Consider the following 26,174-nt stretch of genomic DNA (forward strand, 5'->3'; position numbering starts at 1 on the left):
AGAAACGCCAAATATCCTCTCAACATAGTACAAATAAATACCTTTTTGATAATAAACCCCAAACAAACACTTCTTTGGTGACTGTCTTTTAAATCCGCGCCACCAAAAAAAAGTAAGAGTAGTTTTATCCATCTATATCGTCTATATCCATCGAGACGAAAATTATTTTTTGAATGGAAAAGCAAATAGGCCGAACCCGAAACTCGTTATCTTTATAGAGGCGATACACGTGCGGATGTAACGTTTGGTACGAACGGCTGCACCCCGAAACGGCGGCTGCCGGCTGAAACGAAGGCGTACAGGTTGCCGAAGACCGGTGGCAATTACCGTAAAAACATATCGTAGTATATGGGTGTGTTAGGCTCCGAAATGAACGTTGAATTGTATAGGTAAAAGGATCTCTCTCTACCAACCTCGGCCGTGTGTGTGTTCGGGGGAGGGAAATCGGGCTTGATACAGAGGCGCTGGGAATCTAAAAATGGTCTGGCACGAAGTCGTCGACGGGGAGGAAACCCCTTGCTGGCAGGCGCGGATAGTTTGGAGGGCGACCACGTTGTAGACGCGTTCGGTTAATTTGAGTCCGGACACTGGCTAAGCAAATTGAGCGCGACTACCGGTTTCGAGCGGACGGCTTAGTCAACCTTCCGTCGGCGGTCGCCTCGTTCGCAGCGAGACCGAAGCTCCGGGGCTACACCCGTTTCCGAATGGGCTGCGGACCCGTCACGAGCCGAAACAGAGTGCAAATCGGACTTACTCAGAATGCTTTGGCTGACAGCAAGGTAAAGAGATTCTTTTACCTTTTCGCGCGCCTTGTCCCCGACCCATTTCTCTGGCACTCTCCACTGACGCGCTTCAGGCACCCTTTGCACACAGGCGCCCCACTTTGGGGCCAGTGGGATGCGTTTTGGGTCAAAGCGTCTGCTTAAAGGTACCCCCATTGAAGGTCAAAATCATCATTTCGCCCGTTAAATCTTCCGTTTGACCTTTTTAAGAAGAATTAACAGAGATCCGGTTACGGTGTACCGGTAATTGATAGAAGCGAATGGGAAAATTCGCTTAACTAATGGCATCCTTGGTTCATATTCTCGCACCCAATTCATTTTTGCTACTACGCTTCGATGCACTTGGTTTTACGTAAAATTGCTATCAATCGTTACAATTTCAATCGTACGAATCTTGTTGCAAAGACCCAAATTAGGTTGTTCTAACTCTCAAAATGTTAATATGATGTTTCAAATATTACTAAATCTATGTGAAACCCAATTGAAATTAATCGTAACAGCAAATGCTACCTGACTTTAAAATCATCGTAATTGGGCTACGTTAAAGCTAGATTTTTACGAAAATGTATTATACATGAAACGAATATAGTTTTAAATTATTACAAATACCAAGAATAGCTCGTTGAAGTTGATCATTGAAACGAATATCGTATCTAAATTCGAACATTTTGCTACACTCTTCGAGTTAATTACATTTTCTTAAAGAAATAAAACTAAATATTGTTTTGGGTTTATAATTTATGTGGAGGAATTATCTATTGAAAAATTTAAAATAAACTATTTCGCGTAAAAAATGTGCCAAACCACCGAAGGCATAACCTTCTTACAAGCAAGTTTCATAGTTTTCCAAAGTTTACGAGAAGTAATAGATAATCTTCATTTTATTTTGGCTGGATTATGTTAAGGTTCTCTTTTAGATGCAACTATTACACTAACAAGGAGACATCCCGAAGTGTAACCCACCGATTTTGTTCAAACTCGGGGAATTGGTAGACGTTCATGTATGATGAAAAATCCTAAAGGGAATTTATTCAATGGGCAACCGTTTTGACAATACAAAATGTTAAATTTTCACATTGAAAATAACATGGGATTTTGACCTCAAATTGATCAAAAGTTGATCAATTTTGATGTTTTTATTGTCAATTTTTATTTATTTTTTATTTTTTTTTGGCATTTTACAAATTCTGAAATTTGCACAAATTTTTACAGGGGGGGCCCTAGGAATCGGTCAGAATCCCATGTTATTTTCAATGGGAAAATTTAATTTTTTTGTTGTCAAAAACATTTTTCGTTGCCATGGCAAAACCGTTGCCCATTTAATAAATTCCCTTTAGGATTTTTCATGATACATGAAGGTCTACCAATCCCCCGAGTTTGAACAAAATCGGTGGGTTACACTTTGGGATGTCTCCTTGTAAGACCCTAAATCAAGTTTAACTGGATGTTCTTAACCCCATTGGCAAAGTTTGGCCGCGAATTGTAGTTCGAGTCTTTTTAAATGTAACATTATTTATTTTTGATTAGTTCATGTTTACTTTATGTTGAAACGTAACATTTCCGAATGGAAAAATTCTATGAGAACATACAATTATTGGACTGTAAACGGAAAACTATCATATACTCCTTACGGAAAACTCTCATATACTCCTTGCGCTATTGAAAGGGTTACCATGGGAACAAAATCTAGCGATCGCGAGGCAAGTACAAAACTATAGAGTCTCGAAAACGGGAAACGCGCCAGGAACACTACGTGGTTTCAAAATTCGTTTGGACAACTTCCGTTTCCCATCTGTAAAGTTGATGACGCGTTTTTCGTCACGGAATTGGAAGTAACGTAATTTAAGTCATATCAAGTGAACAAGGTTTACTAAATTTTGTTACTGCGACGCCATTTTCTTAAACAGAAATTTCGCGTTTAAAGACGCAAAGGGTTTGACCGTTTCTGATCTTTTAAAAATGCTTCAACATTTTGGCAAAACACTGTTGGCCGACACGGGTCGCAAACAAAGTGCGGATGCAGAAAATATTTTAACAATGCGTTTGCCTCACAAACGCTTTTGTTGGCCAAGTTTTGAAGAATGGACCGTTTTTTCGTGACCGAGGCTAAGCCAAATATATTCCCAAATATTTCAAGCAACTGTCGGCTCTATCATTGCCACCTTCATTATGATATGGCCCTTGTTATTAGAGATGGCAATGAATCTGTCTATCTATTTATGACAAACTGGCAAAGGAATTCAAAATAGCCAAATGATAACCCTTTCAATCATTATTTAATCCTATTTAATCATTTCAGGGTGACCTAATAATCATGCTAGTGATCTGCCCCACAGAAGTACCTATAAGTACCGGCTTTTTGATTTCGACGCTAGCAACAGCTATTGAAAAAGAGCGACTTCACGTCAAGCCGACAACTTGCTTTAAATCTGATAATTTTCGATTTCCAAAATCTAAATGATAATATCAATATGAAATGCATTTATTAGTATAAATTGACTTATTTTTCAGTAGAAGAGGTATTACGAGTACTGTTCTTCGCTGGTTAAAGCTCGAAATCTCGACAACTATTAGTGAAACCATAAGTTTATAATAAGGTCACTCTAGTCAGAATCCCTAATAAGCTGCCATGTAGACGGCATTGACCTCGTATAATCGTTTTAAAATAGTTGATTTTATAAAATAAAAAGTGGTCTTGCCCAACTTGTTAAACTGTTGCTCTTACGTCACAAGACCCAGCTTTATTAGTGTATTCTTCGCACGAGCTATTTGCACGCGCTCTAGAAAAAGCTATATTCCTCGCGACTAGCGCGCGCTCGTAGGCTTGTCAAAGTAAGAGACAGTGACGTAAGAGCAACATTTCAACAAGAAGGCCACGTTAGTTTATAAAAAGAATTATTACGATGTGAGTGCCATCTTGAATTGTGCACGGCTATAATTAAGTTCTTAAAAAAATAAAATAAATAGAAAACCTGAGCAAACTAAAATATTAAATAGGAATAGACTATTCTATAAAATACTACTACTTATTTAGTTATTTACTTTGATGTATAGATAGGCAGAAGTTTTAGCCCGATTTTTCATGAACCAGAGAGGCTCAAAAAAGGATTTTCTGGCAAACCTGCCAACCTAGTTGTGTGTATAAACAGAGGATTTTTTATCATAATCCTACTCATTTAAGGGTTATAGTTTTATACAAACCATTATAAATAGTTAATTAACTATACATCATTGTAAATAGTTCAATTATGTGCTTACTATAATTTGAAGTATACTATCTTCACGTAGGCGACCATAGCTATATTTTGAAAATCAACTTTATGGATGACGCTTCGGTAAATATTCGTTATCAGAATTTTTTAAACCAAAGAATAAATAAGTTTGCAAGTCCAACTGAAGTAGCGCTATGTTGTCTTTGTGGAAGTGTTTGGCCTGTTTAGCTAGGAATTCAAGAAAGGTCTATTAAATTTAAGTAAGATTTAATTCAATTAAAGATAGATAACAAATAAAAGTAAAAGATAAGAGCCACAAATTGCATAAAAATAAAATAAATCCGATTTAAATAAAAAATATCGAAAAAGTGCTGAGCGAGAGTGTCAGGTTTCGAAAAGAGGTTCGCTCAGAAAATTAGCATTAAAACAATAGGAAGTATGAGACTGTCGGTATTACGCTACTTATGCCCAACTCAGAATTTCGTCAAAATCTAAATTGTCTCTGAGATTTATACGTCGAGTTTTATATTAGCATAGAGCAACAAAATTATTAAATCAAAACCTTAAAGGGATAGTTTTGTCCGAGACTATAAGAAACATACTACTACCAGTTGCTGACAATAATATCAGCACAGTTTGCGTGGAAGGCTGACAAATACTCTTTCAAACTGTGTGAACACTTGATATTCTTCGTAGAAAACGTTTGCAGAAATATAAGTCGATGACAATTTCTAGGAATTTTTAAGCGGATGTAGAATGTTTCCGGCTAGGAGCAACAAACGCAGCAGCCCACACAAGGAGAACGCAACCCGTCAAAAGTTGTGCATTTTCTTGCGTACAGTTTTCATTGGTTAGACGCATTATCGACTGCTGCCGTCGGAAGGGGAAATTTCGGAAATTGTCTTCCCCCTTTCCGTAAAACGTTCAGCGTAAAGGCTCGACCAATGAAATTTGTACACAACACTGCGTTAGCGTGTCTAAAGGCTAGCTGCGTTCTCCTTGTGTGTGTTGCTCCTAGGTTTCGGGGTCCCCCGCCCCGGTGCTATTGAAACCACTGCTAGCACTCTTGGTACCTATATAGGCCACAAACATTCCAAACAGGCTATTACTAGGTTTGGTTTTTGGACAAAAAACGCGAAAAGGTAGAAAAGTCTATCATGAAAAGGGTACAAAAAAGCTAAACCCTAAACAAAATGAAAGAAATGAGAAAATTGACGAGTGACTCGTACCAATAGGTCTTCGAACATAAAACAAAGTCGCGACACTCGTGCTGTACGAATGTGAGAAATCAGCGTCAAAGTTTGCAGTTGTCATGTTTGTAATGTGTCTTGATGGTATTGCAGAGGGTCGGAGCGTTGCCTTTGGTGGACAGCGACGGGAAATGGCGAGGGCCCGACGAACACCAGGTGGAAAAGGTAATATCACTGCCTCCTGTTTGGCTCGGTTTGAAATACTCGTTACTCGTAAGAATAGATCGAAGCAAGTCGGAACAAACAAATTTTTAACTTTGTACGTGGATCTTAAATTGAACAATATATGTAATTATCGCCATCTATGATTATAATACTACGAAATTTACTAACGGTCATATGAATACGGATTATTATAATTTGATAATTGTTTAATAATGTATAGTATTTTTATAATATGTATAATTAAAAATTATAAATTTATTTTGGATATTTCGTATATGTTAATATGTAATTCGTAATATTTAACATAATAATTATCACTAATTATTAATTATTTTTATTAATTAAACTATTTAATGATATATTAATATTTATTATTTTAAATTGTAAAAAGGCATTGAAAATTCCCTTTAATTCAACTATGTTTAGTAGGAGTGGCCTAAATAATAGTGGGTAATGCCACCAATGTTAAGTTCTTCGTTCTCGGTTGCTTCGATCCGTTCTTGGTAAGGTTGATATGAATATACCGTTTAGCAATATCTTAAAGGGGCTCCAATGTTCGGTGGCAAAATGTGTGTAAAATCAGTAAAGTGCGAAATTTACGGTTGGGGGAATGAAAAGCATGCTCCATTTTCTTTTTTTTTTGCCACCGAACTTTGGAGCCCTTTAACTGAAGTAAAATATGTTGTCATGGATAGGATTACATTGTTTTTTAATATTATAGAGTGTGAATTATGTTAGTACATTAGTTTAGTAAAAGTCGTCTGCTTGTAATATCTATTTACTTAAAGGCCTACAGAATCATTTAATTTAATTTTGTCACGAATTTCAACTTCCTTACCTCGTTATAGCAATTATAGCACTGATACTATACCAGCATTGTTACAAGTTTTCGTTTTCTTTCAAGGTTTCTTTGAATGGTAGCGCGCGCTTCAGAGAACCTCCATGGCCACATTCACATAGAAAGTGAGTGTTAGGGTGACAGACCTCTCCTTTATTACGTAACACGATAATGTAGAAATTTCTACTTCGGGAGACTGGCTATGTCGAGACGCCTTTAAGCGTCGCTCTAACAGTAAGCTCCTCCCTCCGTAACAAAATCAAATCAGGCGGGTATCTCATTGGTTCCGTAGAACTGACGTCTCCCAACGCGATTTAAGCACACTCCATTGTTTCCTTCCCCCCTTCGTACTAGGGCTAAATTCAACAATGATACCCGCGTACCGTCTCAACATAAGGTGGTTTCTTTTTACCCTAAAACGTTTAATTCGGCTGTTCCGGGGATGATAATTACTCCGCCCCATAAACTATTCGCTTGTTCCGGAGTATTAGGGCTACTCTTTACACCTCCTTCTGAAAAGGAGGTGTAAAGGAGTAAATCGGATTTTGTCGTCTGCTAGCCAGAATAGGCCTTTCTCTAAATTAAGCTACGCTTGCTGAACTTGTTTTTATGTAGCTCATTCTTCACGAAATACGTAAAAGTTCAGTTAAGTTTAGGCCTAAAAACAGGGTGCCTCGTCGTATTTACTCTTATGTCCAGGGCTTTTCGTTGTAAAACGTCATCGGTACGTCACCCGTGACGCAGCAGCAACATTAAAAAAAGAAGGCCAATGTTACTTTATAGAAAGGCCTATTTATCTGCCAAAAAGGCCACAGGCAGCCATTTGGGAAAAACGGTTTTACTCTGACTGGAACTTTTCACCAGCACAGAATCGGAGTAAAATGACGGCATAGCCTTATTCTTGTTACCCTACTCTGAAATCCTGGAACAAGTGAAAAGAAAGCACCTAGCGTCATTCTTGGTCAGTGCTCAATTATAAAACCGAACATATGCCATGTACATTTTGCAGTTCAAAATGTTTTCTCCTTCAGTAAAAATAAATACATTGTTTTAAAGACTTAATTGTTCTGACTGGAACAAATGTGAATATTACGCAGACACATATCGAGTTCTAGGAGTTATTCGCAGCTGGTCAACAGCCATCAGCACAAAGAACGGACAGGGCTGACTTTGCGCCGCAGCCGGTCCAGAGCGCTGGCTCCTCTCGCGCGACTCGCCACATCCGGGTCTTCCGCAGTGAGCCCACTGCCTTCTTCTCAATCCGTCTCTGCCGATTCCCGGAAAGTGCCTCCTGCCATAGACGCCTCTTACTCCACCTCAAATGCCTCGCTAGATTCCAAATCGGACTCGACGCTCAGGTCATCCTCCCACCGAAGAAAGGTCAAACTCAGAGACAAAACTGCTCAAACTGAAATGAGAGTTCCGGATTGCGTCAGAGGTAAAAGAACATTTCTTCCAATTAATTAATTGCCGGAAAATATTCGCGTGTCCCTAACTGTCTTAATTAAAGATATTTTCGTGTTCTTTTACGAACTATAATAAAGATAATAAAACTTCTATCTTGTAAATGGTTCCAATATTGACCGCTCCCTTCTATGGCCTTTGACATTTTCGACCCCAAACAAACTATTTCTGATTTGTGTCTTTGGCAAATTCAATTTCAGTATCTCAATAACGGAACCAAATATATTTATTTCAAAATTTTTAATTTATTGTAATCAGAGCTACAACTAATTCACGAAACTACAGTTATTGTTTGACTCGTAAATAGAAGTTAAATTAATTAATGTAATTAATATTATAAATATTTAAAGCCATGGAGATATTTTAAACAATAACTAAATATTATATTTTTTTTCGCAAATGTGTTTCCATACTTGCATATTTAGTTATAATTTAATTTAAATATTCTTTGCAATTTCGACCTTACAAAATTATTTTTAGAAGCTTGAATAAAAATAAACGAAAAAAATTCCTTTAACAAAACTAATAAAGCTGGTCTTGTAAATTCGGAATTTCATATGATATTTCATCATTTCAACTCATTGGTTTCATTTCCAAAGGACATTGGTGTATTGACGAAGACAAAAGATTCCAGGATTTGTCCAACGAAAGGTGGCTCGAGGATACTTGGAAAAGAGCTCAAAACCCAGGTTCGACCATTTCAATTCATTCAATTCATTTTAAATCATGATTTAAATCAATTCATTTTAAATCACGATTTAAATCAATTCATTTTAATTCATGATTTAAATCAATTCATTTTAAATCACGATTTTAATTTCATTCAATTCATTCAATTCATTCAATTCATTCAATTCATTTTAAATCACGATTTAAATCAATTCATTCAATTCATTTTAAATCACGATTTAAATCCATTCATTCAATTCATTTTAAATCACGATTTAAATCAGTTCATTCAATTAATTTTAAATCACGATTTAAATCAATTCATTTAATTCATTTTAAATCACGATTTAAATCCATTCATTCAATTCATTTTAAATCACGATTTAAATCCATTCATTCAATTCATTTTAAATCACGATTTAACTCAATTCATTCAATTCATTTTAAATCACGATTTAAATCAATTCATTCAATTCATTTTAAATCACGATTTAAATCAATTCATTCAATTCATTTTAAATCACGATTTAAATCAGTTCATTCAATTAATTTTAAATCACGATTTAAATCAATTCATTTAATTCATTTTAAATCACGATTTAAATCCATTCATTCAATTCATTTTAAATCACGATTTAAATCCATTCATTCAATTCATTTTAAATCACGATTTAACTCAATTCATTCAATTCATTTTAAATCACGATTTAAATCAATTCATTCAATTCATTTTAAATCACGATTTAAATCAATTCATTCAATTCATTTTAAATCACGATTTAAATCAATTCATTCAATTCATTTTAAATCACGATTTAAATCCATTCATTTTAATTCACGATTTAAATCAATTCATTTTAAATCACGATTTAAATCAACTCATTTTAAATCACGATTTTAATTTCATTCAATTCATTCAATTCATTTTAAATCACGATTTAAATCAATTCATTCAATTCATTTTAAATCACGATTTAAATCCATTCATTCAATTCATTTTAAATCACGATTTAAATCAATTCATTCAATTCATTTTAAATCACGATTTAAATCAGTTCATTCAATTAATTTTAAATCACGATTTAAATCAATTCATTTAATTCATTTTAAATCACGATTTAAATCCATTCATTCAATTCATTTTAAATCACGATTTAAATCCATTCATTCAATTCATTTTAAATCACGATTTAAATCAATTCATTCAATTCATTTTAAATCACGATTTAAATCAATTCATTCAATTCATTTTAAATCACGATTTAAATCAATTCATTCAATTCATTTTAAATCACGATTTAAATCAATTCATTCAATTCATTTTAAATCACGATTTAAATCAATTAATAAAAAATGATTTAAATAACATATTATACTTTATATTATTAGTGAAAACGTGCTAAAGTAGTTTCTCTAGTATTGTAAATTCAGAGCTAACCAAATTTAATTTGGTTGTTAAATAGTAATTAAATTGAATTTAAATTAATTTAAATTTTAGTTCCACTCAAATTATTAATCAATTTATCAAGAAAAATGACATAAACGTTAAAAAATCAATAAAATCAAAAAACTAATAAAAATCCGATTTAAATCAAATCGTTTTTTGATTTTTTTTAAATGAACAAAATCAACAAACCAGATTTTAAGCGACTTAATTTGGATTTGATTTTTTAAATAAACAAAATCAACAAACCAGATTTTAAGCGACTTAATTTGGATTTGATTTTTTTTAAATAAACAAAATCAACAAACCAGAATTTAAGCGACTTAATTTTGATTTGATTTTTTTTTAAATAACCAAAATCAACAAACCAGATTTTAAGCGACTTAAATTTGATTTCATTTTTTTTAAATAAACAAAATCAATAAACCAGATTTTAAGCGACCTAATTTTGATTTGATTTTTTTTAATAAACAAAATCAACAAACCAGATTTTAAGTGACTTAAGTTGGATTTGATTTTTGTAGTGATAGAAACGCCACCGGACCAAGAAGCTGTTTTACTCAACGGGACGAACATGGTTGTGTTCGATCAAAAGTTTGAGAAGCCGTCACGAGTGAACTCGATCGAGAAAACCGAAGGCAGGCACAACAGTGACACCGCGTTCAGCGAAACCTCCTTAACGTCCGGCACCGAAACGGGAATGGAAAGCACTTGCGGAGGCTGCTCGGACTGCGAAGGTTTGGCCGACAGCGAAGAGGAGCTACTGAAAAAAGAGCGCACCTGCCCTTCGACGACTCGCGATGTTCCCATACCAGAACGTTGCCTTCGCGTAGATATCTCGAACAATGTAGAACGAGTAGTTTCTCAGCATTCACCCGGGGTCTTATCCGGCTCGTCCAAGAGCGGCGCGGACACGAGGTCCCTGGAAGAAGACAGCGCCTTCGCCACGGACGGATCGTCGCTGGAAGGCGGAGACATGATCGCGCAACACCGACTTCCGGGCAGCGCGGCCAAGAAGGCTCTTTCGCGGTATAGCACGAACGTGAACTACCATTTACTCAGGACAGAAAGCGAAAGCCAAGACGCTTACGCGGAGCCAGGCCCCGTCGCGAGTGATCCCAAATGTCCCACGAGCGGAGACGAAACGGAAACCGAATCGGGCAGCAAAACCCACTCGGAAGCGTTCGACGAAGAAGGCGACGATTCGGACAGCCAAGGTCGCGGTAGCGAAGGGTCCTCGACCGACGAATCGAACGACGAAGAGGACGCCACGTCATCCACGGGCTCCACGTGCAGCTGCGACGACTGTCGCACGGCGGCTGGAGAGCAGCGTCTCGACGGGCGCGGCAGCGACACGGAGGGTGACGAGGAATGCCACGCGTGTCGCGTCGAGAACGAAGGCTGTTGCTCCCAGTCGTCGTCCATGGCGTCGATCCTCGCCGAGTCGGCCATTACCCCTCAACAGAAGCGAGCTCTGTCGCCCGAGGTGATCATCCGGAACCCTTTGCTGAACGCCCTGCAGAGAGAGGAAGACGAGGAGAAGAGGCGTCTCGACCACATCTCGCGACAGAAAATACTAGCTAGTCGGGACCGTTCGGAGACCAATAACGGACTAGTGAACTCTCTAACGGACAAATCCCTCAACGAGGGTTCAAACGCCGAATTTAGTACCTGTGATATTGATCAACCCGGAACGTCGGCGTGTACTTCTTTTCTGACGCCTACTTTCGACATTGCCGAAATTATGCATAAATCTAAGGTAAGAGGATAATTTTACTTTCAATTTCAAATCGTGTGTCATTATTTCTCAGAGATATCGCTGGGATAACTGGCGTTAGTTCCGTTTAAAACACTAGGTGGTTTCTTTTCGCTTGTTCCTGGATTTCGGAGTAGGGTAAGAAGAGTAAAGCTATGACGTCATTTTACTCCGATTCTGTGTTGGCGAATAGTTTGAGTCGAAGTAAAAACGTTTTTCCAAAATGGCTGCCTGTAGCCTTTTTAGCTGATGGTAAATTCTGGCTAGCAGACAACAAAATCAGATTTACTCTCTTGGCACCGCCTTTTCAGGAGTAAAAAGAGTAGCCCTAATACTCCGGAACAAGCGAATATTTTGTGGGGTGGAGTAATTATCATCAGGTGAATAAAACTTTTTGGGGTAAAAAGAGTACACTTTTAGTCCGATGACAGGCCAAAAGAAACCACCTATTAAGAGCAAACAGTAAGTCCACTATTCTTGTCGAACTTGTTAAATAGTTCAATTAAAGTTTATGGATGAATTCATACGCTCTTTAGTAGGAAGGTCAATGAATGGTAGCTTTTCCTGATAAAACAAGAAGGCCACATTACTTTCTAATAACGGCTATTCCTAGCACGTATTAGCAGAGGATTTTTCGATTCGAATATTGTCCTTCAATACTTGCGAACAGAGCAGAAAGGGACAAGGAGCGCAACTTCAGGAGCCCGGTGCAAAAAACTGCCTACGAGCATCGGTTTAGAGCCCCGAAGAAATGTCCAAAAATAGAAACCGCAAAACCAGAACAGGTTCTGCGTGGAACTTCTTACGCTATTTAGAAACCAAAGCTACGTACCTTCGGTCTAAATGAGAACCGGATCCGAACAGCAGGAGGAACCGGGTTCGATCCCAGCATTGTAACCCGGCCACCTGAATTAATGGCTTTAAATAAAAGTCGCTTGATGACTTAGGCCTAAGGTGGTGCCTTAGGTGATTAGCCTAGCTGATTATTATTATTGTGGCACTAGATTTTGCAAGCTCTCTACCCACTGGTTAAAGAGGTTTCCTGCCGAGTTCTTCGGTTTCCCCTTTCTATAAAAACTTGGGGAGTTGAACGGTAATAGTTAGTGTAGGGAGCAGTTGGCTCGTGTGGCATGAAGGGCTTGCCACCAGGGTTGGACATAAGGCGCTAGTTACGGCATTTGACTATTAAAATAAATGCTCTGACTACTAATATTAATCTAAATCTGGCGGCTCACTAGTCAATTTTACTAGTGAAATATTTACCTAAATAATGGCGAATATGGTGTATCATAAATTGATCATTCATCACCATTTTATTAAAAAAAATTACATCATGTAACTCAAGTGATACTAAACTCCGATTTTAATTCTGACGGGTAAAGCAAAATGTTGGCTGTCCTTCTGGTTTTTTTACTCCATTTTTACCGCTACTAATCAGTGACTACTAAAATAAATTAAGGTAAGAGGCTCACTAGTCAAGCTGACCACTAAAAAAATATCCTTATGTCCAACCTTGCTTGCCACCACCCTACTACGCGGTATAACCAATGAGGTAGAATATGACCTGGAGATCCAAACAAATCTGGGATTCACTGGACACGTTTTATTTGAGTAGGAGAATTAGGCTTCAGTTTCAACTTTATCCAATCGTATTGGCGCCATCTGTTTCTATAAGCAGACACTTTTGCAAAATATATTACGGTTTAGTTTTCCAATAATACGATAGATGGCGCCAACACGATTTGATTAAATTAATTTACTAGGCCTAACACTCCAACTCAACAAATACTGTCCCGCGAAACGGTAGGTCCTGGAAGGCGGATTCGAATCTCTATTTATTCTACCTCATTGGGTATAGCCCGCTCACCTGAATTAATGGCATTAGTGTTGTAAGTCGGAAAATGACCGACACCTATTTTCCGGAAAATGTTCTGCATTTTTCCGGAAAAAATAAAGTTTTCATGCCATGATTAGTCTAACATTTTGTTTGCAAATTTAAATAAAGCGGAATTTTCGCCTGATTTTTTCGAATCTAAAAGTAAAACTAAACCTCTAGACTGGTTTAAACTGATTAACAATGTAACACTATTAATGTTTTATAGTATGTTTACTGATATTAGACATTTTATATCGATAAAATTTAAAAACGTTAAAAACCCTTAAAAAGTAATTTATGTTTCAATTTTTTATTTTTCCGATTTTCGGAAACTTTTCTGTAAAGTTTTGTGCATTTTATTTTTCGGGAGAATTAAAAAGTCGCTCTAGGACTTGGTTCTGAGGTGGTGCCTTGGATATTAGCCTAGCGCATTATTAGCGGTAGAAAGAAAAGTAGCGAGTGTTCTGAATGACATGAGTTCAATAAGTGGTTTCCTCCCGAATTAGCCGCCAAGGAAGGGATGCCACGCGGAAGGAGGAGAGGAGGAAGAAACGGAAGATGACGAAGAGGTCTACAGGCAACTGTCCGAGGAGGAGTTTGTGGCCAGGCTCAGCATCCACGAAGCCGCCCGCTGCGGGGACCTTCACGTCGTCAAACTACTTCTGAAAAACAACTTCAAAAGAATGGAGTACGTATTTCCTCTGAACGCTAGTGCAGTTCGCGGGCGATAGCTGAAATGACGGTATTGCGGCTATAAACGCATCGCGGCTATAAACGTATCGCGTAATTCGCCTGATGTTTAAGCTGCTAATTTTACAACCAACTTTTCCTAGGACAGAAAGATTAGCAGTTGTTTTTAAGTTCACGTTAGCCGTGTTTATGCTGGTTTTAACTAGGACAAAAGAGCGGGGCAGGATTACCCAATAAGCTGACTAGGCCTGGGCCTAGGGCATCAAGCCTATAAGGGGCACCGGGAGGTGACGAAAAAATTAAAAGTACAAAAATTTTATCATTTACTTTTTACAATTTCTTTTTCTCGGAGTAATTTTAGTAAATGCGTCCACATTTTTCGATACCATGTAAAGCAATCATTTATTAACGTCACTTAAATATCCGCAAAGTCTACATTGAAATTGTCAATTATAAATTGCGGGAGCGCCTAGTTCGCTTCGCTCGCCATTGAAAGGGGGCACCAAAATTGTTTTGGGCCTAGGGCCCCACAAGGTCTTAATCCGGCCCTGCAAAAGAAAATATAAAGAGCGCGTAGCAGCGCATCATTCAACTTTGTTACGTTGAAACGTATTTACGCTCGTAAAGTAGAGTCCGACGCCGGTATAAAAATGATCAGCGGCGGTGTGTCTCATTTTTAGAGCCTTCGGCGGCGGCACGCCGACAAATTTTCAACGGCGGCGGCGTAAGGATAATTTAACCAGCAGCGGCGGTGCTTGCCGGCGTAACAGTGGCGGATGCGTTGGAGGTTCTATTCCCTTTAGGCTGAGTTTTCACTAGGGCGCGTAAAAACATTTGTACGTCCCAAAGGCTAATGCTTGGTTTCCACTAGCGAGCGTAAAACATTTGTATGTACCAAAGGCTAATGCTTGGTTTACACAAGTGCGCGTTAAAAACATTTTTACGTCCCAAAGGCTAAAGCTTGGTTTCCATTAGCGCGCGTCATAAAGCTTGTTTTGAAACGTTCAAACGTATTTACGCGCGTTAAGAAAATAACGTTATGACGCGCGCTATTGGAAAACAAGCTTAATGCATTTTTCTTTACGCGCGTAAAAACATTTGTACGTCCCAAAGGCTAATGCTTGGTTTCCACTAGCGCGCGCAAAAACATTTGTACGTCCCAAAGGCTAATTAATGCTTGGTTTACACTAGCGCGCGTAAAAAAATTTGCTTGGTTATAATGCATTTTTCTCTACATGCCGTTACGCGGGCTAGTGGCCATCAAGGCTAAGGCCTAACGTTTATTTAAAGTTGACCTTCACCGTAGCATCTTTTTGGCTCTAGTTAAAAGCAGTCCTAAAGCATAGCGTCTCAATGATTTGCAAAAATGAACACCAGTGTGAAGTTAAAAAGTTGACGACATAAAGAAGTGAAAGTGCAAATTCTAATCGTTTGTAATTGAAAATTTCAGGACAGTGGACGAGAGAGGGTGGACGCCAATCCATTTGGCAGCTGCGAACGGACACACGGAAATCGTCAGGTTTCTGGCCAAGGAAGGGGCTCACATGGCTGCTCTCGACCCGAGCGGATACACCGGCATTCACATCGCCGCTATGAATGGACATCTTGAATGCGTAGAAGTACGGATTACAATTTAAATCAAAACAGCACTTTTATGAAAACTAACTACTGTATTTGTTTTTGCTTTAGGTGTTTTTAGAAAACGAAATTGACGTCGATACAGTGACAGCCGATGGATTCACACCGTTGCATTTGTCCGCGCTCAAGTATGTGACTGTTGTCGCCAATTTCTTTGAATAGGCTCTTTAATGAAACATCTTCCAGGAAAATTCCAAGAAGTAATATGTCCGAGAGCCAGGACCGGCAAGTGACTGTATATATAGTGCTTGTTAAATTAAAGGAAACTTTTCGTTTTAACTAAATTTGTTTGACATATTCATGCTTAGCAAAAATAAAACGTTCTGTTTATTTCCACAAGCACTATATAAACAGTCCCTTGCGGGTCCTGGCTCTCGGACATATTACTTCTTGGTGATTTCCTTGAAGATTTTTTATTTATTGGTCACACCGACGTTTGAAAATCCAGTAGTTCCGGTAGCCAACGCGAGATGCTTCCAAACTTACTGAATTTTCGTCTGCTAAGCAGACGATGAAACCAAGAGACTGCTAACTTAATGACTTAATAGCTTCTCGCGTTGGCCGCTATGTGGTTCTATGTAACTTGAAAAGGTTAATTGAAGGTATTATGATAACATCGTATGTAACTTTAGTCTTAGCATTTGTAAAACAATGAATACCAATAAAATGTTTGGTATGTGTTTCGCACGACACCAAGTGGAAATAGGTTTCTTTCAGGACCCACAAAAACTATTACCGTGGTTATCGCTTGGAATCCGCGTTCGCTAGGTCTAGCAGCTAATTAATTAATCCCTACCAAAAAGTAACAAATAAAGCACTGGACCCGAATCATAAGCAAAAACCATATTCTTCAATGGCATCGCCAGCCAGAGCTCCTATCGGGGAAATCGTGAAACCTGTCCACACAAATACAAAGCACCTGCTTAAAAATGTAGTATATGGGTGGAAATCTAGCTAATATCGAACGCAAGTCCACTTCTCTAAGATAACTAAGCGCACAATCAAGAATTCAAGATACACATCCAGTAGTTTATTTGTTCAAGTCCAAATCATCAAACTCGTGATAGCAGATCAGACAAATCAGATTCAGAAAACCAGTTCGTAAAATGAGTGAAATTCAAACGATATTGTGTCCTTTAAATACGAAAATGGTGAACGACGAATTGACAATTGATGATTTATTTTTTAGTGACTACGCGGAAATATGCAAGTTGTTGCTGTCGTGGGGAGCCAGCATGAATCGTCAGGACGCGTTGGGGCGAACAGTGACGGACATGGCGGAGGAATACAGCCTGGAAAGAGTCGGAAAACTCTTGGAGAGCTTCCATCAGCATCTTGAAAGCTTCCGAAGCGTCATGAAAATGTTGTCTAATAAACAGTAAGTCGCTGTTTTCTTCAACATCCACTTTACGCGAACGTTACTCGCGTGTCTTAAACCTATTTGGATTTTCTCCATTTTTCGTAAAGTTGATTTAGTACAAAGACGTATATTATTAGAATAAAGATAAACATGTAGTAAAGATTACGTACGTAGTTAGACGTCCACATTGAAATGTCAATTTTCGATAGCAGTGGCGTAACTAGGAACTCCGCCCCCCCCCTACCCCCCCGCGAAAAACGACTCGCGGCCCTTTTAAATAGCACCGATTTTAATCATAGACGTTTGGGGGCACCTTAGTTCTCGGGGGCCCCCCGCGCCGCGGGGTCTGCGGGGGCGCTATTTACGCCACTGTTCGATAGTGTAATATTGGCGGAGTGCAAATACATACAAATCTGCCGGCGGGTACAATTTACCACTCTAATTTCCTATTCTTCCGCCACTGTCTCTGACCTTTAGTCATAGTACTTAATTAGTTTATTCCATTTTCCAAACTAGAAAATTCGTCACAAATTGGACCTTAATTTTCAAACGTCTCTGTGGACTTTTAATTATGTATTAAAAAAATGATGCTCATTGTTTTACGTGAAAAATGAGTTGCAACGCTAAAATATAAAGTTTTTCGAACTGTTTTTCCGGACGTTGAAATTAGATGGCGCCGTATTTGACGACTTAAAAAAATGCGATAACTAAACTTGACCAACCATTCGTAATTTTTTCTAGGCCTAAGAAACTTCTAGAAACGTTTCGACGATTGAAGTAGTAAAATCTAGTTGTTGAAATTCATTTTCTTAAACTATAAAAATTATGTTCATTATTTCTCTTCGATGAAACATTTACAAATTAATGGATGGAACTTAAAAGAAAAAAGTGAACCTTTTGTGAAATTAAGTAAGAAATACCGGTGCCTGAGTCACGTCTTGCAAGTCGCAAAAATACACTTCACTAGTTAATGTACGAGTGTACGCGAGGAACTTATATATGCTACTCAGAACGTATTTAGGTACTGATAACTTAAAGGGTCATATAATCGTTTCAAACATTCGGCTCGAATTTCAGCTAGGAGCCTCCCCCTCTTTACCTCGTACGATTGCAGATACGATCAATCATATAGCGTCGTTCCGACATTTTAAATTTTGCGAATAGGATTTTGAGTCTCAAAATAATTTCAGTTATTTTAAAATTTCAGAACACAATTTTCGAATAGATTTTTGGTTTTTTTAGGCTGATTTCGAGATTTTGGAATTGATGTTGGCCCAGATTTCAGGATTTTCAAGTTTATTTCAAGATTTCGAAAATAAATTTGCTAGTGTTATCTGCTGTACTGCAGGTCTTCCATAGTTTCCAATTTTATTTTTAAAGATCAATATTCAATATCAGATTTTGGTATATTTTTGAGTTAAGAATTTTTAATTAAAGTCAATAAAAGTCGCTAGATGACTTGGCAGGGCTCTTACACGACCTGGAAAACCTGGAAAAGTCAGGGATTTGGAAAATGTTTTCAAAAGGTCAGGGAAAAGTAAGGGAATTTGAAAATGGTCCCAAAAAGTAAGGGAAGTTGAAAATGGTCCCAAAAAGTAAGGGAATTTGGAAATGGTCCCAAAAAGTAAGGGAATTTGGAAATGGTCCCAAAAAGTAAGGGAATTTGAAAATGGTCCAAAAAAATCAGGTGAATAATTTTTGAAAGAAAATATTTTTCAAGATTTTTACATCAAACCATTCATTTATTCTACAAAAATTGAAAACCTGGAAATATCAGGAAATTTAATTCCGGAAATTTTGTACGAACCCTGCTTGGGCCTAGGATGTTGCCTGATACATGTACATTATATTTATCAACACTTTAAGAGATAGAGCATTTCAGTAGAAACTGCATTTGTTCACAATAGTATAATGCCATTAATATCATTTTTTGTTTGCTAATAAAAACACATCAGACCAATTAAATAACGTGACTCATGAGCTCTTAAGACCTAAATTCGTTCTTGATGTTACTGGGAATTGCATATTATGAGCCACATAACGGTTTAAGCCGGACAACGCCGACCAATAACGTTCTAGCGCGGTTGCGCGCGGAAGATATACTGGGGAATTCCCTCCTAGTAGCAAGTATGATTTCTTCCGTACACTCGTGGTAAAATCACAACAAGCTTTTCTCACACACTATGTGCTGGTAGATTTCGAAAATGAGTGACTGGAAAAGAAAGAACTTTTCAATCAGATTTAATTTTGAATTTAATTAGCTTTTATCCATAAGTGCACCCCCTCTTAATCCACCACTGAACACGGTAATAGGTTACCAACGCCAATAGGCCTATCCCACTCTAGGTTTCCAAAAAATAAACTAAAAATCCAACCTACTCAATTTTTTTTTTATAGCCGAAGAAAGTTTTTAATTTGACCTTTCAGATTACATAGTGCCACGTAGCGGCCAACGCAGGAAGTTCATAAACTGTTGGATTTGTTAATATAAACCAAAAAAGCGTTTGCTAAGCAGACGAAAATACTGCAGTTTACGAGCTACGTGCCTCTAAATTCGTTGACGAACCACTATTTAGCTCACAACAGTTCTTAGAATCCTGCGAGATTGACCGAACTCATTCAATCGGGTAGTCAAGCTGAATTTCCCTGGTGTTTTGGTAACAAAAGCTGTGGGAGGTTATTAAAATTAACTTCGAGACTGTGTTACTAATTCCGGTTTTCCAACAGCGTTTTCTATTTGACTACTCTCGAGCGCACGATATCGTCCTGATCAACTTCTTAGTTTCTATTTGTGTGCTCCAATCAACAAATGCATGTTCCATTTACTGCTCTCGGACGTTCTAAGATCACTCTAAGGAGTCTAAGCCGATCTGCCACTAGGATAAAATTTGATCACGTGTTAAAACACGTTCCGTCCACTTTGAGATAAAGTTTTCAGGTGTTTCAACACTTTCTGTCCACTTGGAGCTGGATTTTCGTGTGTCTCAACACTCTGTTTACTCCGAGCATATCTTTTCACGTGTTCCAACACACTTTTTTCATTCGGAGCAAATTTTTCGTGAGTTCCAAACACGATCTGTTCCCTCGGAGCACATTTCGCCTATACCAAACACGCTTTGTCCGCTTCGAGATGTTTTTACGTCAGAGACAGATTCCGAGCGAATCTCGAGCAGTCAAATAGAAAACGTTATAAAACGTATAAAATATGTAGGTCAAAAGTAAAGTTATGTGTGAACAACGACAATTTTCTGAATTAGTACATAACGGTATCTAATATTGTTTCGCGTGTGTTTTTCCAATTTTAGGGGTCCTGAAAATTCCGAAAGCAGATTACCGAGGGACATTCTCCAGATGATAACCACAATCGCCACCCAAGAAGACAGCACGTGACCCGCCGCTTCTTACCTAAACTAAACTAACCAAATTAAATTCACACTACATTTAATAATGAAATCGTTCCATTTGTATAAAATAGGAAAAGATTTAAAATCTTCGTCTTTTAAAACTACTACTTTTCGACATCTATTGCCTTATCTTTTGGATATTCTTTCGTCGCGAATTCCCGATTCTCGATAATGAAACAAAAATTGTGAAATCTTTGAAACTGGATCTAAATTTGGAGAGAACATTACATCGCATCGGGTTTGTGATACCATAATAGAATAGATGATATTAGTGACGTCCGAGACCGCTCGTAACAACGGACTACCCTTCCCTTCATTAGATATTTTATATGAAAAGAAAATTTAGAATAAATTATAAATATAAATCCAATGATAGATTATTTAAAATATATATATATTTTAATCCTAATTCGAAATGTGATCCCAAAAATTTAAATTTTTAAATTACGACGTAAATGTGATATCAATTTAGCAACGTCATTACATTACGTTCGTGTTGAATGAGCTTTGCATTTCGAGTTAGAGCTTCAATATGGACCGGAAAACCGAAATTTCCTGATTTTGTTTTTAATTTTTGGATCCGCGAATTGTCCATACTCGTACCAAAAAATCGTGATAACGTAGTTGCCAATAAAGTAAGCAAATTAATTGAAGAAAGTTCATGTTTGACACATTTTCTGAACGCCTGTTTAATACTAACAACTGCTCTTTTTCAAATCTACGGCGCGTTTAGTTGATAACAAATATCTTGTAAAAATTTAGAACCAGTTACGTTAAAATTGTAATTTATCTCACGGTCTTCATTTCGCAAATTTTCCTCGGCATGTCAAAATCTTCGTCAATAAATATATTGGGAAAACTGTTCGTTTTCCTCGAAACCGGTGATATCAAAGTTCGGTGATAGAGCTTATACTTCGCGATAACTGTATAGATTCAGGGCAGTTTTTGACCCTCGATATGTACAAATCTTTTCCCCTTACAAATTGAACTCTTGCTATTTTTTACGAAGAATGTATACGGGTTAACAGAGAATCGACGGTCAAATGAATTCCATTAACTTGGGGGAGTAGAATACACTCTTTTTAGAAACGTTTACTGGTCGCCGGCATTATCGTACAGGCAACCGACGGTCTACCACAGAAATTTCATCCCCCCAAAACCGGTTTTTTCATCACCCTCCCCATAGACTGTAAGGTAATGGCGGTCGATTGGGGAGGCGCGTTTAAAAGTCTGTAGTCATTGAGGTTGTTTCGGCCGTTTTTCACGACTATGAGGATTCATTTCAACTAATAATTTACGTTATAACTTAACGAATTTAAAGCTATAGCTAAATCTACAGTTAAACGACCATTTTATTTCGGAAAAATAACAGTAATTTTACCTAGATGAGGAATCATAATTTAGTTATTTGTTTCTCGGCGACGGGAAACAATTGGTCTCTGCGCGTGCTCAAATACCAACCAATCCGGTGTTCCCTCCTTTGCTGGTGTGCAGTTTTAAAGTGACAGTTACGGTTAAAAATTCCACCACAATTTATTTTATCGTATATGCAGGGTGTCTACTAAAAAACGGAAAATGATAAATAACTGGAAACTTTTTTTTTTTAAATTTGTATAGAACATTCCTCGTGCAGGGCGACGATAACTAGCGTAAAATGGAATGACCTTGAACCCTGTTGTCAAAGTCATACAAAAACTATCTCGAGAACCGTTCGGTTTACGGATTTGCTTCCAATTAGACAGTTGTTGCCATATAACTTGGATTTGACCAATCAGAAGCCGATAAATTGAAGGTTAATGAATTCAGTGTTTAATAATAAAATAATCTGATTAGTTTTAATGTGACAAAATCAAATAAATACTGAATAGTTTACAATGGTTCAATTATGCCACCGTCGGGTATTATACATGCTTGAGCTCGTTTGAAGACTAAGTTCATAGTGTTGTTCAATATTTCAATTGAAATGCCCCGGAAGGCATTAATTATTCTTTCTCGCAAAACTTCACTTTCTCGGCTTCTGATTGGTCAAATTTGGTCAAATCAAAGTTTTTTGAACTAATAATATGGCGAGCAACAACTATCTAATTGGAACCAAATCCGTAAACCCAACGGTTCTCGAGATAGTTTTTGAATGACCTTGTAGACATGGTTCAAGGTCCTTCAATTTTACACTATTAAATGTCCCCCTGTACGAGGAATGTTACATAGAAATTTGACATTTTTCAAATGGACATGAAACAGTAACTCTGATCCCCTGAAGATGTTCTCCTCCTGCAAGTTCAGAGAGAGACTGAGAGTGTATTCCCCCCTTACTGTGAGAAAACGGGAAAGATTACTCACGGAAAGGCCGAATGGGCGTGGTTTTTCTTCCAGGAATCACGAGGCAAATAATCTGTTTATCCGAATACCTTCTGATTTTCACTTCCTTTGAAATACATTAAAAGTACATGTAGTTAAGAAAAATTAGTTTATCGGTTCGAACGGTTTATAATGTAAAAAAAAGAAAACGTTATTGGTGCTTTTAATCTTTACCTTAAGTGACCTTCATAATAATAACATTTCAAATTGTCTTTATAAATAAGAGCACATAATTTTATTCTCTCGTAACTATACCTCACACGATAATTGTACAATATTGTATAGTTTTGACTACTTCGGCTATTGTAAAGTTACACACAATTAAGTAATAAATATCATATATTAAAACTATGTCTTTATCATTTTTAAAATAAATATTAAAATGGTTCTAAATAATTCTCATCATAAGGTACTTTACCATTATAGATGTGGGACACACTATTACAGGGTATTATCCTAATATTAAATATTAAAAAATAACCATTATAAAATCATTTTTCATATTAATTTAACTCAAGCTACAGATTTTATTTAATCAGTTTTAATCGTACGTTGGTGAGCCTTCTGATTGAGGGTTTTGTAACGAAGCATTTACCCACTTCCGGCTCGTGACCTCCGAAAAATCCGCTTCCGTAGGTCGCTACCATAGTCCTATTACAGCCAACTTGCGAGAACAAAGCTGGCTGTGGTCTTATCTTATGGAGCTATTTTATTCTGTGCTCCGGCAGGAAGTGGGTAAACGTGAAATACACTTAATACCTCTTGAATTATAATAGCACCTTAAACATTTAAATTATTGAATTGCTTTAAAAAAAACCTAATTTATTTCTGGTATTCACCGGTAGTTGAGATAAATAACAGGGAATCAAAGGTAATCATCGGTATTCACCGTTATTTGAGATAAATAACAGGGAATCAAAGGTAATCATCGGTATTCACCGTTATTTGAGATAACTCACAGGGAATCAAGGTAATCATCTGGATTCACCGGTAGTTGAGATAAATAACAGGGAATTAAAGGTAATCATCGGGATTCACCGGTATTTGAGATGATAAATCACAGGGAATTAAAGGTAATTATCGGGATTCACCGGTATTTGAGATAAATCACGGGGAATTAAAGGTTATCATCCGGATTCAACGGTAGTTGAGATAAATAACAGGGAATCAAAGGTAATCATCGGTATTTACCGGTATTTGAGATAACTCACAGGGAATCAAGGTAATCATTGGTATTCACCGATATTTGAGATAAATAACAGGGAATTAAAGGGTAATCATCGGGATTCACCGGTATTTGAGATAAATCACAGGGAATTAAAGGTAAACATCGGGATTCACCGGTTTTTGAGATAAATCACAGGGAATTAAAGTTAATTATCGGGATTCACCGGTATTTGAGATAAATCACAGGGAATTAAAGGTAATCATCGGGATTCACCGGTATTTGAGATATATCACAGGAAATTAAAGGTAATCATCGGGATTCCCCGGTATTTGAGATAAATCACTGGGAATCAAAGGTAATCATCGGTATTCACCGTTATTTGAGATAACTCACAGGGAATCAAGGTAATCATCTGGATTCCCCGGTATTTGAGATAAATAACAGGGAATCAAAGGTAATCATCGGTATTCACCGTTATTTGAGATAACTCACAGGGAATCAAGGTAATCATCTGGATTCACCGGTAGTTGAGATAAATAACAGGGAATTAAAGGTAATCATCGGGATTCACCGGTATTTGAGATGATAAATCACAGGGAATTAAAGGTAATTATCGGGATTCACCGGTATTTGAGATAAATCACGGGGAATTAAAGGTTATCATCCGGATTCAACGGTAGTTGAGATAAATAACAGGGAATCAAAGGTAATCATCGGTATTTACCGGTATTTGAGATAACTCACAAGGAATCAAGGTAATCATTGGTATTCACCGGTATTTGAGATAAATAACAGGGCATCAAGGTAATCATCTGGATTCACCGGTAGTTGAGATAAATAACAGGGAATTAAAGGTAATCATCTGGATTCACCGGTATTTGAGATGATAAATCACAGGGAATTAAAGGTAATTATCGGGATTCACCGGTATTTGAGATAAATCACGGAGAATTAAAGGTTATCATCCGGATTCAACGGTAGTTGAGATAAATAACAGGGAATCAAAGGTAATCATCGGTATTTACCGGTATTTGAGATAACTCACAGGGAATCAAGGTAATCATTGGTATTCACCGGTATTTGAGATAAATAACAGGGAATTAAAGGGTAATTATCGGGATTCACCGGTATTTGAGATAAATCACAGGGAATTAAAGGTTATCATCGGTATTCACCGGTATTTGAGTTAACTCACAGTGAATCAAGGTAATCATCGGGATTCACCGGTATTTGAGATAAATAACAGGGAATTAAAGGTTATCATCAGGATTCACCGGTATTTGAGATAAATCACAGGGAATTAAAGGTAAACATCGGGATTCACCGGTTTTTGAGATAAATCACAGGGAATTAAAGTTAATTATCGGGATTCACCGGTATTTGAGATAAATCACAGGGAATTAAAGGTAATCATCGGGATTCACCGGTATTTGAGATATATCACAGGAAATTAAAGGTAATCATCGGGATTCCCCGGTATTTGAGATAAATCACTGGGAATCAAAGGTAATCATCGGTATTCACCGTTATTTGAGATAACTCACAGGGAATCAAGGTAATCATCTGGATTCCCCGGTATTTGAGATAAATAACAGGGAATCAAAGGTAATCATCGGTATTCACCGTTATTTGAGATAACTCACAGGGAATCAAGGTAATCATCTGGATTCACCGGTAGTTGAGATAAATAACAGGGAATTAAAGGTAATCATCGGGATTCACCGGTATTTGAGATGATAAATCACAGGGAATTAAAGGTAATTATCGGGATTCACCGGTATTTGAGATAAATCACGGGGAATTAAAGGTTATCATCCGGATTCAACGGTAGTTGAGATAAATAACAGGGAATCAAAGGTAATCATCGGTATTTACCGGTATTTGAGATAACTCACAAGGAATCAAGGTAATCATTGGTATTCACCGGTATTTGAGATAAATAACAGGGCATCAAGGTAATCATCTGGATTCACCGGTAGTTGAGATAAATAACAGGGAATTAAAGGTAATCATCTGGATTCACCGGTATTTGAGATGATAAATCACAGGGAATTAAAGGTAATTATCGGGATTCACCGGTATTTGAGATAAATCACGGAG

The 26,174-nt window shown here is 37.4% G+C and overlaps 1 protein-coding gene across 1 annotated transcript in view; it reads left to right on the top strand.

Annotated features, from left to right (window-relative positions):
- LOC149967487 (uncharacterized) overlaps nt 1-21,049 on the top strand; it is a 62,374-nt gene extending 41,325 nt beyond the window's left edge. Inside the window, exons 6-15 of the mRNA XM_090172591.1 lie at nt 5,338-5,409; nt 6,314-6,372; nt 7,345-7,685; nt 8,311-8,400; nt 10,349-11,583; nt 13,963-14,144; nt 15,597-15,765; nt 15,836-15,912; nt 16,974-17,162; nt 20,450-21,049. Coding sequence (XP_090028717.1) covers nt 5,338-5,409; nt 6,314-6,372; nt 7,345-7,685; nt 8,311-8,400; nt 10,349-11,583; nt 13,963-14,144; nt 15,597-15,765; nt 15,836-15,912; nt 16,974-17,162; nt 20,450-20,534 — 2,499 coding nt within the window. The 3' untranslated portion in view covers nt 20,535-21,049. The remainder of the gene's footprint in view (nt 1-5,337; nt 5,410-6,313; nt 6,373-7,344; nt 7,686-8,310; nt 8,401-10,348; nt 11,584-13,962; nt 14,145-15,596; nt 15,766-15,835; nt 15,913-16,973; nt 17,163-20,449) is intronic.
- The last annotated feature ends 5,125 nt before the right edge of the window (nt 21,050-26,174 follow it).

The sequence above is a fragment of the Leiobunum rupestre genome, chromosome 1 (genome assembly GCF_980474605.1).
Source record: "Leiobunum rupestre chromosome 1, qqLeiRupe1.1.hap1, whole genome shotgun sequence".
NCBI lineage: Eukaryota > Metazoa > Arthropoda > Arachnida > Opiliones > Sclerosomatidae > Leiobunum > Leiobunum rupestre.